This window comes from Arachis ipaensis, chromosome B9 (assembly GCF_059453495.1).
Source record: "Arachis ipaensis isolate K30076 ecotype BB chromosome B9, ASM5945349v1, whole genome shotgun sequence".
Classification (NCBI taxonomy): domain Eukaryota; kingdom Viridiplantae; phylum Streptophyta; class Magnoliopsida; order Fabales; family Fabaceae; genus Arachis; species Arachis ipaensis.
The window spans coordinates 7,182,910-7,197,973 of record NC_142444.1 but is presented as its reverse complement, the minus strand read 5'-3'; the positions used below and the strand labels follow the sequence as shown (position 1 = coordinate 7,197,973).

At 31.6% G+C, this 15,064-nt stretch overlaps 1 protein-coding gene across 2 annotated transcripts; it reads right to left on the bottom strand.

Moving 5' to 3' along the window:
• Nucleotides 1-1,462: 1,462 nt before the first annotated feature.
• LOC107614715 (protein ROOT HAIR DEFECTIVE 3 homolog 1-like) lies at nucleotides 1,463-12,105 on the bottom strand. Of its 2 annotated transcripts, none has more exons than XM_088499743.1 (20): nucleotides 11,999-12,105; nucleotides 9,602-9,820; nucleotides 9,151-9,217; nucleotides 8,953-9,058; nucleotides 8,793-8,863; nucleotides 7,654-7,717; nucleotides 7,500-7,565; nucleotides 7,358-7,405; nucleotides 7,201-7,269; nucleotides 7,036-7,092; nucleotides 6,404-6,556; nucleotides 6,187-6,243; nucleotides 5,551-5,663; nucleotides 5,372-5,450; nucleotides 5,011-5,176; nucleotides 4,591-4,688; nucleotides 3,634-3,975; nucleotides 3,363-3,536; nucleotides 2,972-3,073; nucleotides 1,463-1,743 (listed from the first exon to the last, which is right to left on the bottom strand). In XM_088499743.1, the coding sequence occupies exons 1-20, from the start codon at nucleotides 12,000-12,002 to the stop codon at nucleotides 1,603-1,605; spliced, it is 2,196 nt and encodes a 731-aa protein (XP_088355869.1). In that variant the 5' UTR covers nucleotides 12,003-12,105; the 3' UTR covers nucleotides 1,463-1,602. The 2 variants fall into 2 exon arrangements, with proteins under 2 accessions (XP_088355869.1, XP_020967375.2); XM_021111716.2 differs by having other exon boundaries at nucleotides 5,551-5,639.
• Nucleotides 12,106-15,064: the final 2,959 nt, after the last annotated feature.

Sequence of the window (15,064 nt, the reverse complement as noted above, 5' to 3'; positions counted from 1 at the left end):
GAAGATACCACCCGGTTTGGCTGTGTCACAACCAGGTTTGGTTTGTAAATTGCAAAAATCTCTATATGGGCTTAAGCAAGCAAGTAGGCAATGGAACATTAAGCTCACTCAGACTCTTGTGGATGCTGGTTATAAGCAGTTTTTTGATGATCATTCACTCTTCATCAAGAAACAATTTGAAAGCTTCACTGCCATTCTAGTATATGTTGATAACTTTGGCTTTAACCGGGAATGACATTGGTGAAATCAATTCCATCAAGCAAGATTTGGATGACAAATTCAAAATAAAGGATCTTGGTGATCTCAAATACTTCTTGGGAATGGAAGTAGCACGCTCTAACTCTGGAATTCACATTTATCAGCGGAAGTACACCATGGACCTTCTCAGAGATTTTAGTTATCTAGATTGCAAGCCTCTCTCTACTCCATTTGATTATAGTCAGAAACTCTCAAAGGAATCAGGTACCATTTTAACAGACAACACTGTTTACAGACAACTCATCGGCCGACTCCTTTACCTCACAAACACTAGACCCGATATCTCTTATGCTGTGGGACGTTTGAGCCAATTTTTGGACTGTGCAACCACTTCTCACCTACAGGCTGCTTTTCGTGTACTCCGATATTTAAAAGGCCGGCCTGCAACTGGTCTCTTCTTCTCCTCTACTTCTAATCTGCATCTCACTGGATTTGCCGATGCTGACTGGGCTACCTGTGCCGATACTCGTCGCTCCGTTTCCGGTTATTGCTTCATGATTGGGAACTCGCTCATTAGCTGGAAGAGTAAAAAGCAAACCACAGTTGTCAAGTCCTATGCAGAAGCTGAATATAGGTCTCTTGCTGTTGCCACTTGTGAAGCTAGTTGGTTATCTTTCTTAATGGATTTCATTGGCTTGCCGCTTCAAAAGTCTATCACTCTATTCTGTGACAACCAGTCAGCCATTCACATTGCCAATAATCCCATCTTTCATGAAAGAACTAAACACATTGAAGTGGATTGCCACATTGTTCGTGAAAAGCATTTGTCTGGTCTCATTCATCTTATGCCAGTTCGTTCCAAGGATCAACTTGTTGATTTTTTTACCAAAGCTCTGCCACCGGGTCCTTTTCTTGCTAATGTTTCCAAGCTAGGATTGTTAGATTTACACAATTCTAGCTTGCGGGACCTAGATTATTTCTTTATCAATAATAGGTTTACCATTGTAATTATTTTTTAGTGAGAGTACATAAAAAGTACAAGGTGTAATAACTCAACAAATATTTTCTAAGGGGATTTTTCATTCTCTCCAACAATGAGAAGAACTTATTTCTCTCCCTCTCTTAATCCCTTCTGGTTCATCAAACCATCATCACAGCTTGAACAGTTTAGGACATGAGATTTTCTTCAACTACTATGAGTATCTCTTTTGTTTTTCTTCTTCTGAGTGCTAGTTTCGATCCCAGGACCTTGTGATTAAGAGCAATGCTAATAACCCTCAAGTTACTTGGAAAACTAGCTCTCTCACGTAACTTTTTTTTTGCCGTTGGACTTTGGGCTTTAGGTTTTGGGCTTCCCAGTCTTCTCTGCATTAAAAGGCTTGGGGCTTTCACTTACTTGGCCCTTTAGATAAGCGGTAATAATGGTAATAACCCCAGTGGACCTAATATAGCCGCCGCTGTAACACCTCCGCTTACAAATAAAGTGGCAGCAGAGATAATGGCAATTTTACGAATTCTGGACCATTTTGAGAACCCGGATTTACCCTGAAAATGATTGAACAAAAAATGTCAATAAAATAAGAATTTGTAATATGTTCTTGTCAAGGAGCAACATATACATTTAATGGTTGAGTGGCATATCATATAATCATATACCTCTTTAACAACCACACCCAGATTCAAGTTTCATGGAAGAAAAACTGAACCCAAAAATGAACCCATGTACATGTGAGCGTGTTGTGTGGGTGTGTGATGCGTGATAATGCTTTAAGATTAGGATTTGTCTAATGCAGCCAAAAGTATATATATTAACAAAATATTGTACATATATTTTTCGCATCACTAAACTAAACCTGAGTAACTTATTTGGTAAAAATATCTGATGATTTTAGTATGTTTGAAACTTTTAAATGGTATATTTTTAAATAATATTTTAAAATTTATATTTACAATAACTCTCTTTTTTGTCCATTTAACTCTCTCACGCAAAGAATCTTAAACTATGGAAAGATCAATGTTCATTCATGTACAAATTATATTATTTTATTACTGCTAAAATTTATATTCGCTTGTTGAAACTTGGAAATATTATATATGTGAGATGAAATTATGGATTTTCCTTTATGAGAACAAACACAAGCATCAATATCTGGTTATGTTTCAACACTTTTTTATTTTTAATATGATAATTAAATAGGTGTAATACTGAATTATGATTATAGTATCGTGTAATGCACATATCTGATAGTTTTACACGAGTTAATAAAAATTGTGAGTGATGATTTGGGGAGATAGAAAAATGGTTGGCAACGATTAATGGAAGCAACATAAATGGTTGATTTCTTTTTCATTTGACCCGATCCACGATTTCAACTTTACTCTATTATTCACACAACATTCACACTCAATTTTACTCTCTTTATTCATATAACACTCAACATACTGACTTCCTCCAAGTAAAAAACAAAATACTCCCTCTCACTTGCTCTCATATTCAAAAACTCTATTGTTGAAGTGTCAAAAGAAATTACAAAAATAGTAAAAAAAAGAGGATTATATCAATGGTGATGATTCTTCAGTGACGAAATGGGGCACCATAGATAATTGTCATGACTAGGCACTTGGATATTAACCATTAGATTACATGGTGTGGAGAATCATATTTTCAGAGATTACCCCAAACTAATATTCTCTAAACAGATTTTCCCCTTATTATACATGAAGTCAAAGCTCTGAAAACTTTAGAAAGGAAGATATGAAATATAATACATACCAGTTCAAGTGCCTTCGAGACAATGATCTCCGTTTCATGCATGAATTGATCCCACACCTTTTTGCATGACCGAGGTCCAATCAGTTTCCGACAGGATGGAATCTACGTAGAAAACATGACACCATAAGTAATCGATACCGAAGGTGCAAAATATGTCACACTAATAGAACTATGCAAAAAACTTGAAAAACACTTGGGAACTAAAATATGTTTTGTTCAGATTATATGTCAGCACTAAATATGTTTCAAGTTTAGTATAAAAATAGAATATTTCAAACTTTAAAAATAAAATTAAAATGTTAGGGATTAAACTAAAACAGTACTTTGTCCACCGGCATAAGTACAAAATTTGATATCCCATCGAATAGAATCGATCCCCAACAAAACGAACCTGTTCCCAACTATCAGAAGCTAGGCACAGTGGATCAAACTTGGCGTTGTTTCTTTTTCTTTTAGCACTGCTTGATGACGAATCCAATAATTCAGCTTCTAATATTTCCTTAATGTCATCGGTATCATCATCATCCAAACGAATTGCAGCCAAAATAGATAATAATGTCAAAGACTGCATAGGATTAAGACTTTGGTTAAGAACATATAAGAATACAACATGGACTCAGCATTTAAAGAAATGGATTCATGAAAAATTAACAGCGTCATACATAACAGCGAGCAGACTTTGCGGCGGTTGGAATGTCATCATTGCCTATGTAAAGACGGTTCACAAACCTGCTTTCAAAACACATCTTCATTCGCGTTTGAACATTTTTAGCTTCACCCCTAACCTTTTCTTTTACAACACTCCTTGCATAATCCTCTAAATTCTCAATCATCTTCCTTGTATATGGACCTATACCAAGTCCAATAAGTGCAGTGGATAACTGGGAAACAGTAGGTCGCACCTCAGTCCTGAGAACTTCCCTTATTGATTTCCAAGGATCTATAATAACTCCACCAAAGAGTTCTTTTTCAATGGATTCAGACAAGACTTCTCTTAGTTTTTCCTGCAGTGGCACTACCATCAGAAAACCTTTCAAGCAGGGGTGTTCTGGTGCGGTTTGGATCGGTTTTGAGTCAAAAACTCATCCGATCCGAACACTAATTTTACTTGTGGTGCAATTTGGATTGGATACTTATTTTTTAAATGGTTTGGATTGGATTGGAGTTGCAATTTTGTAAATTAAGAATATTAAATATATATAATAAGTTTCAATATCAAACTTTAAATAACCATGACATAACAAATCTCAATAATATATTCAAAAATCAAAGACAACATAACAATAGAAATAAAATTATAGATTAGGTAAAATAAATAATAACAATACATAAATAATATAAAAATATATAAACAAATTAAACATTTTATAAGTATAATTGTAAATATAATAATAAAATGATAATATTATAGTACATTGTGCGGTTTGGGTTGGATTTAATCGGTTATGAAAAGTAGATCCGATTCAGCAGTTTGTGAAAAATAGAATTCAATCAAATTTAAATTAATGCAGTTTTAATCTGTTTTTTATTTAAATTGAATTGGATAAACAATTTAATTTAGATCGGTTTAAATTTGAATACTCCTAATTCCAAGAACACAGGACATGATTGATCAATACCTGATAAGATGAAGAAACCACTAAGACAATATCCAACTGCAATTTCCTCCTTACTCCAATTTTGCACTTATTTGTCATTTCAATCACAACATCTGCAACTGCAAGGTTAATGTATTTAACTCTGCAACTCTCTTGAGATCATAATTGCATGACAATTTCGAAAGCTAAATTAGGAGAGATTTATAAAGTTTAACATCTCAAACAGTAGTCAAAGCTATCAGCCCTGTTACTCCAACACCTACTTAAATAATTATTGGAACAGCAGCAAAGCTAGTCGTCTACGCTCAGCACCAAATTAATAATTTGTCACAATATTTAGTTCACATTTCCATCTCTTTCAAATTCCGTTAGATATGTACCAGTTAGATATTTAGTTTGAAACATAGGATATAGAAATTAAAAAAGAAAAAAAATGTGCACCTGGACAGGCTTTGTCGAAGTTAGACAAACAAAGCTCAATGCAACTACTAGCAACTGCATAAAACTCCTCCCCTTGTTTCAATGCAGTTTTAAATGTGTGCTTGAACTCGACCAGAATTGTAGATCTTATATGCTCCAATGCAGATACCAATGCTGGTTCAGAAAGCTGACCAATCAAATAGACATTTCATGAGTCGTCGGGACTTCAATATAAACAAAATGAAGTGGCCAACAATCCACAAATTTAAGTAGTGACTTAATTCATTAATCATTAATATATAACCCTGTCATTACTTATTTAACAATGACAAAAAAGAAAAGGTTGAACTAACATAATTGCAAGAAAATTAAAATAATGTACCTGCAGCAATTTTTCTTTAAGTTGATTTTTGTATGTAGATCTTGGACCTTTATCATAATAACTGGTTTCAGCATCATACCTAGATTAATGTGAAAACAATATGTCAACATCCCTTTGATCTGCTTCGCTACTAAACCTTTCACGATATTATGGTGTTATGAAAAATGAATTATACTCACTCTGACAAACAAGCAACAATTTGTGAACTAAGCCTGTTCACAAATTCAGTAGTGCTACAATTCATATCCTTTTTGAATTGATGCCATTCCTGATGTATGTGAAAGAAACTTCCCTAGCATTAGTAATTACGAATACAGAAATAACATTAGTAGTTTATAACAAAAATTATTTTGTTTTATTTTCGAATTTCAGTATTTGTGTTTCTAATTTTTAGAAGTATTGAAAAGACTAAAATTTTGTGTTCCGACATTAAAATTTTAGTTCCAATTTTTCACCACCAAACACAATAATGAGTTTCCCTACCTCAGTCTCTAAAAACAAACGCTACCTTAAAAGCTAGTTATTAAGAAGGAATAACCAATCTTCTTAAATACAATATCAAATATCCCATACTACTTAAGACTTTGGGTACTCCATATAATACCCAAATTCCTAACACATGAGAACTAACTAGCAGTTAGAATTAATTAGGTTCATATATGAAGGATATTGGTAATAGAATAACTTAATTATTACTATCTTTAAATAACAATAGAAGTTATATGTTTATGTATGTGTATGTTTGTATATTGAATAAAATCAATCACTTAATTCAGTCAAATACGAGTCTCCTTTTTTTCAAGTGCTCCTCATACCTCCTTTGCAGCTAAATCCCTGGCAATTTTTTCACATCGAACAGTAGCAACCATAACCTACAAGTTGATCAAGCCACAACAGATTAATATTACTAATGTACAAGAGATAATATACCACTTTGGTTGTTGAAATAATAAAGACTTAACAGATTAGTCCTTGAAAGAAAATTTGCTAACACTTTTGATCTCAAGAGCTAATATATTTTGCAAGATTTACCTTATGAGAAGGAAGGTCGAGGTCCTTGTCTGCCTTAATCTTTTCCCAGATTTCCTGAGAACTGTAAGGAAAGTCTGAGAGAGGAACTACTGAGTCCCGAGCAGGCTTATCCTGAACTATTGAATAGCATATTTGTTGCCTCAATATCGTAACCTACATTGAAAATAATCCAACGAAATAGGAAAGAATTGTCGTCGAATATGAGATTATCATGAGTTCATAGCCAAATTGTATGATCCTATTTCCCTACACATCTTACAACTCACACACATACTCCCTTTGTTTAATATATCTATTTTATTTAAAAAGTATTGAAGTTTAAGTATATAATTTCCCATTTCTATTATCAAGATAACGTTAACTAGTTTTCCCAATAACACACGTAAAAAATAATCGTCATGATCAAATAAACATTGAATACATATATTTACTTGTTAAGGGTAATTTTGACTGATACAATTTTATATATTATTAAGATATAATTATGCTTTTCATAATGTGTAACTTTTTTTTTTCAATTATATTAAAACAGAAGGAATAGTAGTTATGCAAATATGAGGTGCACTCAACCACACATCTTAATAATGCAGCAAGTAATAACCAAATTAAAATAGCTATCCCACGGTTCATACCTCCTCCTTAAATTGCTCTTCCTTATCTTCATAACTAGAAAGAGCAACGACCTCAACCTGGAATTATTTCCGAGTAGAAATAGTTATTACCAAATACAAATTACCAATAGATTATGCTAAAAACAAGAAGCACTTAGTAAATTCAGCAGTGATGATCTTAATTACAATGAAAAAATCGTTTAGTGCGGCCTCATTGTGGGAGTCTGGTTTAGATGTAGTAAAATCTTTCCATATCTGTAGAGAAAAGAGTAAACTGACAAAGGATAATATAAATTATATAACAATTCACTGACTTTAAATGAAAGTAAAATCACTGGATTACCTCCTCCATATCTTTTAGCAATAACCCTTTTAAGATTTCAAATGGTGTCTGTTAAAAGAAAGGTGGTCATGTAAACTTTCAAATGAAAAAAAAATGCATAGTTGCTTTAAAATTAAATTAACTCAATACTTTTGTTATACACCTTTGTTTTATCGCGAATGACAAAAAGTAATGTTATTTTACGTGGAGTAAACAATTTCATCCTGACCTGAAAAAATGAGCATGCAATTCAATAAACAACTACTTTTTCAGGATTTAAGTGAGTTATTTGTAGCTGATAAGCTTCCAAAGTATACCCGAAAGATAGTTTTCAAAAGTGGCCTATTCGCTGCAGTGTGGCGGCCAATGTCATGACACCACCTTCACAATCATTGCATGGCAAAAAAGAATATGATTGGTTAAGCGTCTAAAAGTTTTTTATACTATCAATTATCAAAATTAAAAAATGCTAGGAACCAAAATGGTATTAGCCAAAAATTAGCCAAATATTTTGGGTGAATTCAAAATCTCTACGAATTAATATACATGGATGTTTTTTCTGCCAAGTATAAGAATGTTTTTTTTTCATACTAAATGGATGTTCTTTTATATATTTTTCGAATTTTTTTGTATTACAAATATGAATCTCTCTATTTCTTTAAGAATTTCATAATTTTTTTAAATTTTATAAATATTTAATTATTTTTGTTAAAATATAACTGGATATTTCTTTTGTTAAGTATTAGGATGTTTTTTTTTTCATATTAAATCAATGTTTTTTTTATATTTCTGTAATTGTTCGAACACTCCTTTTGACTAAGATCAAGTGTGTAGTTTACAGTCTCTTTAATCATCAAAATGATATCTAATATTCCAAAATAATATATTTTTAGATCTAAAATAATATATTTTTCATCCTTATCCATAAAAGAAAAAGCTCCAACAGAATATCAGTGTGTTATTTAACGGTGCCTATGCTTTTTCCTTCATTGATCAATCTCCTTTGAAGAAGAAGACCGAACCCAGATTTTTTTATTAAATTAATCCGAATCTCTACGAGGAAGGATGAAATCAGCACTGATTTGACCCAGTTCTACGCCCCTGTTTCTCGACGCAAGAGATGTTCATCGTCACATCTGGTTTATGAAAAGGAAGTGACTCTTGTCGACGGTGGCGAATCCAACGAGTCAGATGTCGGTGATAGAAGAGGAGTCGCAGTGGGGAGGGAAGAGGGCTTGATGATGAGAGAGAGGGGTCTGTGTGTGATTTTAGAGGTGAGTAGATTAATGTGAGAGAGAAAATGAAGGATTTTATAGGTTTTAATTAGGTTACTTAATCAATTTTAAATTTTTTAAATTTTAAATTTAAAAAATTTAAAATTAATATAATTTTGTTTAACTTTTTGCTGATAAGCTTTTGTTCCATATACTTTTCCTTAAACAAAAAGGGATCTCACATGTTTATAAGAGCTACGTCTGAGACCGCCAAAGCAAAAAGAGCACTCTGTCTTTCGAATGAAGTATCATGCTACATATAAAATCAGGTAAGATACAAGTATACAACACAATAACATAACTAAAAATTATTATTATTATATATTAAAAAAAAAGAAAAACCTGTTCTCCACGCTCCTTTCCATCAGTTCCTTCCACATCCAACACAAGTGTGCAAGGCTCAATGCCTGCACACCGAGCAATCCAGATTCCTTTGGTTGTTTGATTCCTAAAAGCAAGCAAATACCATCATGTTCATGTCTATACTTACAAATAACTTTGTATATAGGGAATGGGGATTACAAGTCAAGAATTACTTGCCTTCCAGCATCAGCGTTCATCTCTTGGAAATTTGTACAAAACAAATGATTCAAGAGTGTACTCTTTCCTGCCCAAAGTGAAGACAACAGTAAGTTAATTTGATTGGGCATTGCATGAGTATCAAAGTATGTACCTTTATTATAAATGGTTCAACTCATGTTATGAGATTAAATTACATGCAAAAGCAAAAGAATAAACTAAAATTTGTTGAGAAAGTCTAGCGCATCGCTTTTATTAAAATATGGACGGTACTTAACAAAAAAAAATGTGAGTAATTTTACATCATTAAAAATATTAATAATGACTAATTGATAATTACAAATCACAAAATCTATTGATTTCTACCACTCCTCAAACTTGTCTAAGCTAACTTGCATTTTTAAAAATAGATAAATAAATAAACAGTGATAAAAAGAAAAAAGGCATTGTGGAGGGAGGCAAGAAAGCATACCGCTACTTTGGGGACCTATGATAGAAACTACAGCATACGATTGACCACATTTATCTAATTCCATCTCCTTGACAAAGTTTTCAGTCTCAGCAACTTTGAATAATTTGCAATTATCTCCGTCAATAAGCTGAGTTGGATAACATGGGTTGGCAGCGGAACCTTGCACTGGTGTCCCCTTAGAGTGGAGTTCAACCCCCGTTGAAGATTCCCCCAATTCACCTGAAAAAATAAAATCAAAGAAAATGAAAAAAAATAGGATAAAGACTGCTAAAAAAATGTTCAATCCATAACATCATCCATACAAATATATTCTCACTGAATTGCTTGCGACATTTCTACAATTCATATTTGATAGTAGTCCTTTTTTTTCATTTGGAAGAAAGATTGACACTAAAAGATAAAAATCGAAAGACAAATACTAAATTATGTTTGGTGTGTTGAAAATAAGTAGTATGATTATAATTTAATCAATTATGTGTCAAATAATTTATTGTTATTATTATATATATTATTTAATTAAAGAGTTAATATGATAAGGTCTTTCATTAAATTTAGAGATTGTGACAGTGATCATAATATTGAGATAAATCTTTTATAATTTAATCTAAATTATTCTTTGTCATAGAATTATTAAAAAGACGTTGATAATTTAAAAAAAATTAATATATATAATAATTTTTATTGGGTAAAAATTAATAGATCTTATTTATTAAATTATATATATACATGGTGCATATAGGGATATTTGGAAATTTTTATAATGGTTATAATTACCGCATATTTGTCAATAGAATATTTTTAAGATGAATATAGTAATAGAGTTTTCTTTGACCTGCGACTATCATAGTAATTAACAATGTATTTATTATACTTTGGTACCAGACACCTAATATCTTAGGGTATTAGTTGAATGAATATTGGGTATAATTTAAATACTTGTAGAATTAATGATTAGTTAATAAGGAATCCGTCAACTCTTGATAAAGAATTTGAGCTCTATGATTATAAATTTATAATAACCGAAATAAATAAAACCTTAGCCAAGGGGAATAAATGAATGAGGAAATGAATATCTTAGATCATTCAAAGTTCATTATAATAATAGTAACAACTTAGAGATTGATAATTAAACCATACTCTAAAGAGTTAACCAAGAGCTACAAAAATGGAAGGAATTATATTTTGTTCTTTTTTGGTTCTTAGTAAACATGTATTATTACATATTATTAGGTCATTGAGGAGTGTTGCTAGACGCTAACATTGATTAGTAAATTTAATATAACTAATTTACTACTGCTTAACAATGAACTTATGGGTCACACGCTAATAAGTGTTTTAGTCTTTGCATAATAATTATTTAATTATTATTTTGATTTGATCAAATAAGTAATTATATTAATTCAAATGAAATATTATTATATTCTTTGCTAGCACCAAGATTATAATAATAATATGATAATTGAGAATATTAAATGAGAATTGAAAATAATTAGTTATTCTATTTCTAAATTTGAATTCTAAGTTTGAATGAGATCCTAGCTAACTCTGTTTTAAATTTAAAATTAGTAACAAATATCATGCTATATATATGTATACAAAGAGTAAAGCAAAAAAGTAATACAAGAATTTTATTCCTTTATCTCTACACACATAAGCGTATTTGAGCCTAATTTTTTGAAAAGAATTTTATGATGTGTAAAGTATCGTAAGAAATTTTTAATTTAGCTCATATCTAATAGTCAAAGAATTGACAAACAAAAATTGTGAATATACATAAAGTCTTCGTACAATTAAAAAATAAAATTTTTACTGAAACGTTCTAAGTTATTTAGATCTGATTTATTTATGTTATGAGAATAAAATTTAAATATAAAATAAATCTTTAAAATTATTTTTTTTCTTTCGCAGTATATTATGAACATATAGTAATTCTTCATTGTATAAAGTGTATATAAATAAAAATATTTATTAATATTTTTAGTTATTAAATAAATTATTATTAAAATTTTAGTCTTTATTTTTAAATATTTTAATCTTTATCTTTACTTTTTTTTAAAATACTGAAATATTTTATATCTCATAACTGAAATTTTGATTTTAATCCTAAATATAGACAAATACTACTTAACTGATGCATGGACCCATAAACACGTGAATTTGGCAAAATCCCTCTTTGGAATACAAAGTAGAATAATATAAATAATAATAATAAAGCTATGTTAATTCAGCCTTGGGAAGAAAACAGATTTTTCGTGGCGACTATCTTCTGACATTTATTGATAAAAAAGAAGTTTGTATGATATTTAATCAACTGTTAGTGACAAATTGCTTGCAATAATGCATGAATCAAATACAAAGATCAAAATAATAACAGAATAGAAATTGAAAATAACGTACTCATATTCCTTTTGTTCTTTTCTTTGTGTTAGAGATTGGAAGAACTACTCTATAAAATGAGAGCACTGAGTACAGTTGATAGTTAAGGACTATGAAAAACAACTTTTCTCCGGCTTAAATAAATTTCGATAGCCTATACTCCAAAACATTTATACTATCGTCTTTTATACATAGCAAGGCAATTCAAGGCTCCTTCGTTGCATATTAATTGTTTTGGACCCACGGAAAAAGAAAGAAGGTAAGGTCCATTTACTCATCCTTGTGCTCTTGAGTCTTGATTAGAGAAAGGTAGCATCATGATCATAATTATTTTTTACGGACTCATTACTCGGAAAATTAATGAAGGTTAGCAAAGTAGCTAGATACACCCAAATTGATTCGACGGTTTCTTTGTATGTCCTTCTCGACCACTGCATTTGCTGTCTGATCTTCGTACATACCAAAGGGAAGGGAAGCCAAGTCTTCATCGTGGACGTTGACCAAGTCTTCATCGCATTGCATATGGTCCACTGTGCTCATTACCATCATAAAGACATGGCACTTTTAGTTGCTTCTTCTTCTTCTTCTCATCATCAAGCACCTACTGCCACTCATCAACACGATGTTTCCATCAGCTTTAGGGGTGATGATGATGCGCGCAAAGGATTCTTCAGCCATCTTCGTGCTGCTCTCCTGGAATTCAAATCAAAACTAACTCTCGGCCGAGTAGTTGCTAAATTAAAATATCGTTGCTAATTCTTAGCAATTGATTTTAACAATCCATTTTAACTAAGTGCTATTAAACTAATGCCAAATTAGATTAGTCACTAAATTACTACATTTTTTTCCCGTTAAATAGCAACCAATTATATTTTCAGTCTTTTGATAGTGATCTACTGTATTTTTATAATGGTCACTATTTTAAATTCACTAATATTTAACCTTCAAATATTAAAATCAGTAGTTAAATTAGTCTCTATTATTGATTACCTAATTACAACTTTTAATTAAATTTTATATATATCAATAGTAAAACTTAGTTTTTAAATATAATTATAACTTAACAAAATATTAAAATAATCAAAGATGATATTTTTTTTATGTAAATACCAAATAGCTTTTATAATACCTATACAACTAATTAATAAACAAGAATAATATTTACATAATTAATTACTTAATGTCTGTTAACATTTTACTAAACAAAAAACAAATTAGACATGTAAATATAACACTAAATATTGAAGGATCACTCTAGTGTACAAATATATATATCCATACAGATATACAAATATTCTATATTTTTCAATGAGCAATGCTAGGAGATCAGCAATATTTGTGATTGGTAGCTATCAACTAGCCATCAATGATGATTTGATGATGTGAGATTGGTGTGAGATTTCATCCAATGACTCACTTTTCTCTGCTGGTTATATGCTGGCCAAAATGCAATAAAATTGCTGGCCTCCTAGACTTTTCCTTCTTCAATATTTGATGAACACGTGTAAATATATTTTGCAGATTATCAAATTGGGTCGGAATAATGGATGGATTTTGTATTGGTCTATTTGATTTTTTTAAATGGGCTACATGGCCTTACACGTACCAGTAAAAAAATTAATGAGATATTACCAAAAAAATAATTGTTGTGGTTAGATTGAGGATGATAGGCATTGCTGAGATTATATATATCTCTATATTTTATAACTACGTCCAAATGGTAACATCTATATACTTCGAATTTCACCTTCGTAAGGCTACACGGTGCTCTAGTATGTATCTGATTTCTCTTTGTTGTATTAACATGACTAATTTCCAATAATCATATAACGCATACTAAAATAAAATAAGTGTTTTTGGGAGTGTTTAGCCATATATGTTATGGTCCATTACAGGTGGCAACGACGAATAATATATATAATGTTAAGAGAAAGAACCGATATATATAATTTAATTTTGATGCCTTATTAGCGGTGCAATCACATTCGTTTTTTTGATGACTATTCACGCAGTTAATATAAAGGTAGTTATTTTTGCTGATGTAGTATTATATAGATGAATTCTACCAAACTTTCTCTAATAAAGAATAAGTTATTCTCTATGACATGTGATGGTTATCAGTGGCTAAGAGAAGGGGGTTGAATCTTAGCCCTCTTTTCACTTGACAATACTTGCTGGACTTTGAAACTACTTCTGGAAACTTTTTGTCTTTTTATCTCGTAACCAGCCACAAGACTTTTTCTTTTGTCTCGTACCCAGCCACGAGACTTTTCTTTTTGTCTTGACACGAGATATTTTTTATTTTACCTCATGTGCAGCAGAAACAGAAATGGAGTAGAAGAGAGAGAAGATTACACCCAGCTATATCCTGGTTCAGCTGCTAAGTGCAGTGCAGCCTACATCCAGTTTCTATCACAACAATGCTGGAATTTCACTATATTCCTTCTTGATTACAAACACTAATTCTCCCTAGGAACTATCCTTCCTATCTGGGACAAGTTCAGAATCTAAACCCAAACTGAATTTGACTTGGTCACTGTCAAGCTTTCACTGTAAAGTGCTAACCCAACTTACAAGGGGATTCCCACAAAATCATGAAACACAACACAGATGTACAAAGGACCTCTAAGGACATCTATGGCTTTTTCCTTTAATTTTGCACTCTCTGTCATTTTTCGCTCTATGGCTTTTTCATACAAACCTCACTGTTTGCCTTTTTCCATGAGACTCAAGACATGACAAAATTAAACAGAAAAATACAAAATGAAAACATTGAAGGAGAAGCAATTCTGTTAGCTTGGAAAGTTATAGGAACTCTGTGCTCACTCTTTTCTTTTCCTTGAATCAAACCCTGACTGTTCACCCTTACTTATAGGGAGAAGCCTCCAAGGTTGAAACCAAACAAACCAAGCCATTCTTCTTCTTCTTCAAACAGAACCAGTTTGGCCAGAGAGAGAGAGAAGAGATAACCCATGCAAAAACCAACATGTAATTACCTCTAGTCCTTCCTTGGTCACCAATCTTCATCAATCCGAGCCCTTCATCCTTGCCTTGCTCTCCAAGATGAACTTCTGGCCCTTGATGCTC

What these genes read in the sequence shown, in the direction of transcription:
- LOC107614715 (XM_088499743.1), bottom strand. An exon ending in GAAAGGAGCGTGGAGAACAG is followed by an intron (nt 8,864 to 8,952) that starts GTTTTTCTTTTT and finishes TTTTATATGTAG; the next exon opens with CATGATACTTCATTCGAAAG. An exon ending in TTTTGAAAACTATCTTTCGG is followed by an intron (nt 7,566 to 7,653) that starts GTATACTTTGGA and finishes TCATTTTTTCAG; the next exon opens with GTCAGGATGAAATTGTTTAC.